Genomic DNA, 4294 nt, shown 5'->3' with positions numbered 1-4294 from the left:
AAATGGAGGCTCTGAAAAACTTCTTAATAACATTCTTATGAGTACTGGAGAAGACCATGATATCATCAGCATACAGGAGGTGAGATATGGTTGTATTAGATCTGTGGTGGTACCTAGAGCAACATTGGGTTAGATGGGATTCATCCAAAATTCTGGACAGGTAGTCTATTGCAAGGATGAAAATGGTAGGGGACAATGGATTCCCTTGCTTCAAGCCTCTTGTAGCAGTGAAGGACCCCCAAGCAAGCTTGCCCATTGATAAGGAGGAGTGTTCATTATTAAGAAGCCATCTGTGAATAAGGTTACAGAACCAGGTTGGAAACCTCTAGCTAAAAGAATGTTCAGGATAAAGTCCCAATTAATGGTATCATAAGCCCTCTTGATGTCCAGCTTGTAAATAAGATTACTTCCTCTATAAGGCTTGTCCAATTCTAGGAGAAATTCTTGGGCGAGCAAAGTATTATCAATAATGGACCTACCTTTAATAAAGACAGTCTGATAGTGTTTGATCGGTGTGTCAAGGTGGGGTTAGAGTCTAGTTACAATAATTTTGCTGATAATTTTGCTTAGAACGGTGGTAAGGCAGATGGGCTTGTAATGATCCCAGGTTTTTTGAATTTCTGATTTAGGTACTAGGACAAAGTTGGATGCATAGAAATGATAAGGGAGGTTGTGACCTTGGAAGAAACAGTATACTACAACAATAACATCAGTTTTGATGATTTTCCAGGATTTTTTATAGAAATCTGTAGTGAATCCATCAGGCTCTGCAGTCTTAGAATTGTCAATAGTCTTTAATGCCACCCAGTTTTCCTTTTCATCAGGGAGATCAGTGAGTCTATGATTTTTGGTGTAGATCAGCTTTTCAGAGAAGTGGTGCCTGTCAATTGGGGGCCTGGTAGTTGGGACTTGATTCAGTAAATTTTGATAATAAGTAGTGGTATCCCTGACAATTGCAGTTTTGTCATGAAGCCATATCCCCTCAGCATTTTGAATAGAGCGTATTATATTACACTTCCTTTTGTATTTAATATATGCATGATAGAATTTGGTGTTTCTATCCCCTTCAGTAAAGATATTAAAGGAAGCATTTTGTTTCAAGAACTGATGCTGGTATTCAATAGCAGTAAGTAGGTTATTCTGTGCAGTTAGATGTGCTTTTTCCTCCACAGTCCCATTTTGAGCTCCCAATTCAAGCCTTTTTACTTTTTTCTCAGTTGAGGCCACATTTTTTAGAACATCACCAAAAGCTTCCCAACTCCATTTCCTAAGAGCCTGCCCAGTTTTTACTTGCAGCAGACTAAGTTTGACCAGGGGCTCAAGATGGGAGACACCTTTCCAATGGTTAGAAACAATTCTAAGGAATGAGAGATGTGTGGACCACATGTTAAGATGTCTAAAAGGGGGAGGGGAAGGGGGCTGTTTAGAGGAAAAAGGGGAAGTGATGGTGATATGGAGAGGCCTATGATCAGAGCCAGCAATGTTAAGATGGGTTACAAATGTGAGTAGGAAGTGGGAGAACCAAAGGTCATTAACTAGAATCTTATCAAGTATTTCCCAAAGGTGTCCCCTTTTGCAGGTGAAAGCACGTCCCTTGAATCCCAGGTCAAACATTCCAACAAGATTGATACTATCACTGAAAGTGGTCATTTTGGATAAGTTAGGAACCCTGCCCCCAGACTTTCCTGTAGATGAGGTAATATAATTGAAGTCCCCCCTAGCATCCAGGGTGAGGTCATCTGTTCACTGATATTATGAAGGCAGGTCCAAAGCTCTCTTCTGTCTTCCTTAGTACAACCTGCATAGATGAGGAAAGCAAAACTCAAGTGGCCATTTATTAGGAAGAAGAGATGAACAAATTATTGATGATCCATCAAGATGTTCCACCTGATTTCTTTTCTATAGAAGATCCAAATTTTATTATTGATATTAGCAAAGTGAGAGAAACCAGAAAACTTCTTGATGAGCTTTTAGGGGTGTTTATGAACCATATGTTCAAAAATGGCTATGCACCAAAGCTTGTATTTATAATTGAGATGTAAGAGTCTTTTAAGAGAAAGGGGGTGAGCCACTCCCCTGATATTCCAGCATAAGAGATTAATCATTAATTGGGGGGAGGTGGAGGGATGGCTGTGATCTGGATCTAGTTCTTCCTCTAGAGGTTTTAGAGGTGGAACCAGTCTTAACACTAGCTATGCCTTCTATCCTCATTGAAGCTGACCCTTTTTGGAGTTTCTGTAGTTCTCTAACTTGTTTTTTCTTTTTCCTTGTTGTTTGGATTTGCCAGTCCTCTTCCAATGTCTGGTGCGAAGCAGCAATGTTGTTTTCCTCAGGTACATTTATAGAGATAGTTGTATGGGTGGGGCACCCCACATCCTCACAATCAAGGCTGGGGGATGTAGTAGTAACAATGATAGTAACAATGATCACCTCATTAAATCACCTCATTAACTTCTTTCCTCAAAAGAATTTCTAGTGATTCAACTGTTGGAATAGTGGAAGGAGAGTTAGACAGACCTCCTAAAGGGTCCCCAAGGGAAGTGATAACAGTATTCAGTGGGGAGGTTCCTTCAGCAATAAGGTTAGGCAACTAATTATCAGTTACAGGAACAAACTCCTTAGGATTGTTATTGGAATTCCTTCTGGGTGGGGGAAAGAGCCTATAGAATCTCTCCATAGTGTTTCCAAACATTTTACAATGTTGACAATAGCAAGGTTTTTGCTCAGCAACAATCTCCTTCCAGAAGCCTTTTGTTTCAGATCCTATCCAGATCCTCTTTAGTTTTGGGAGGGTGATATCCCTTTCAATACGGATTCTAGCTATAGCAGGTCTTGCTTTATTATAAGCGGGGGTATCCACCTTCAGATGCATACCTAATGCCCTACCAATGTTAAATAGAGCAGTTAGTTTGAAAAAGGGGTGGGGAAGGCCTGACAACTTGTACCATAGAGGTACCAAAGGAGGTTCCTTACTTGGATCAAAGTATGAAGTCCATTTTTGAATTTTCATAGTGGTGCCTGCAATCAATATGGATTGGTTGGCAAAAATCCTGACATAATCTTCTTCCATAGAGAGTTGGATTAGTAGATGTCTTCCATCAAGTAACCTAATCCTCCAGGCCCCAATAAACTCGAGGGAATCAATGAAATTTCTAACAAGTTGCATTTTGGGGGTTCCAACTAGAATTTGTCTACTAGTGCGAACTTTACTTCTTCTTGGAGGGAGGAAATTTCCAGGTTAGAAAAATAAATGGCAGGTTCACCATCTTTTGAGTTAAGTGGATGAAGACAAGGGCAAGAACCCTTGACAGCTGCTGTATCATGGAAGGCTTGGCGGAACACTAGTTTATCAAGGTCTTGTAAAGTGTCAGTGGCTTTAACCAGTACACCTGCCTAAGTAGCCTTAGTCCACTGAGCATCATTGAACACATCTATTGGTGTAGCCATAAGAGAAAAGGCTAGCAAAAAAACCAAAGTTGGAGAAATAAACACTAAAGAGGTGACCAGGCACCACCACTTTAATAACCAGAAATCAGCAGAAGACCACAACTTCAATGGAATAGTAACACATTCAAAAAAAATCCAAGCCCGGGAAAGCTAAAGAGGTAGAGACCATCTATGCCTTACCCTAGCAAACACCAAACTTGGAAAGAAAAACCACCAAAGAAGTGGCTAGGCAAGAAGATCACCTCTTTAGTAACCAGAAAAATAGCAGGAAACCTCAGTTTCAATAGAACGGCAACACATTCAAAACTCCAAGCCTGGGAAAGTTCAAGCAAGGAAAGTAGCCACCAAAGGGCTGACCGAGCAAAGAAGAGAACCCAGTAGATCTCTACTTTAGCTCCACACTCCAACCATCTCTAGCAGCTCCTCATCCCGCCAGAAACCCTAGTAGAGCTCCTTCTCCAGCCGCCACCATCGTGTATATATATATATATCACTTCTTAAACTCTATTTCTTGGGTTTGATTCACAGACATACGTGGATTCAACATCAAAAAAGATAAGTGAGCATGGATCATGCCATAGATAAGATGAGGAATATCACACAAAGAAGAAAAGCTCAATAGAGACACTACTAACTTGAAGTGCATTGATGAGTTTGTGCAACAATAAATCCAAGAGTTGAAGAACGATATGATGGATGCCCCAAATGGGAATTGGCTCGAGGATAGGAGAATAAATTTTGAGTGGAAGGTCCGACACGTAGTAGACGAAGGGTATACTTATAGTTATGCATGAACAAAAATTTGAGGTTATTATTGTACACAAAAACATATATATATATATATATA

At 40.2% G+C, this 4294-nt stretch overlaps 1 protein-coding gene across 1 annotated transcript; it reads right to left on the bottom strand.

The window, feature by feature from the left end:
• Nucleotides 1-210: 210 nt before the first annotated feature.
• LOC110036541 lies at nucleotides 211-1650 on the bottom strand. The gene is made up of 2 exons (XM_020741046.1): nucleotides 678-1650; nucleotides 211-329 (listed from the first exon to the last, which is right to left on the bottom strand). Exons 1-2 carry the CDS (start codon nucleotides 1648-1650, stop codon nucleotides 211-213), a joined length of 1092 nt encoding a protein of 363 aa, XP_020596705.1.
• Nucleotides 1651-4294: the final 2644 nt, after the last annotated feature.

The sequence above is a fragment of the Phalaenopsis equestris genome, unplaced genomic scaffold, assembly GCF_001263595.1.
Source record: "Phalaenopsis equestris unplaced genomic scaffold, ASM126359v1 Scaffold000002, whole genome shotgun sequence".
Classification (NCBI taxonomy): Eukaryota; Viridiplantae; Streptophyta; class Magnoliopsida; order Asparagales; family Orchidaceae; genus Phalaenopsis; species Phalaenopsis equestris.
This window is presented reverse-complemented; position numbering and strand designations above follow the sequence as displayed.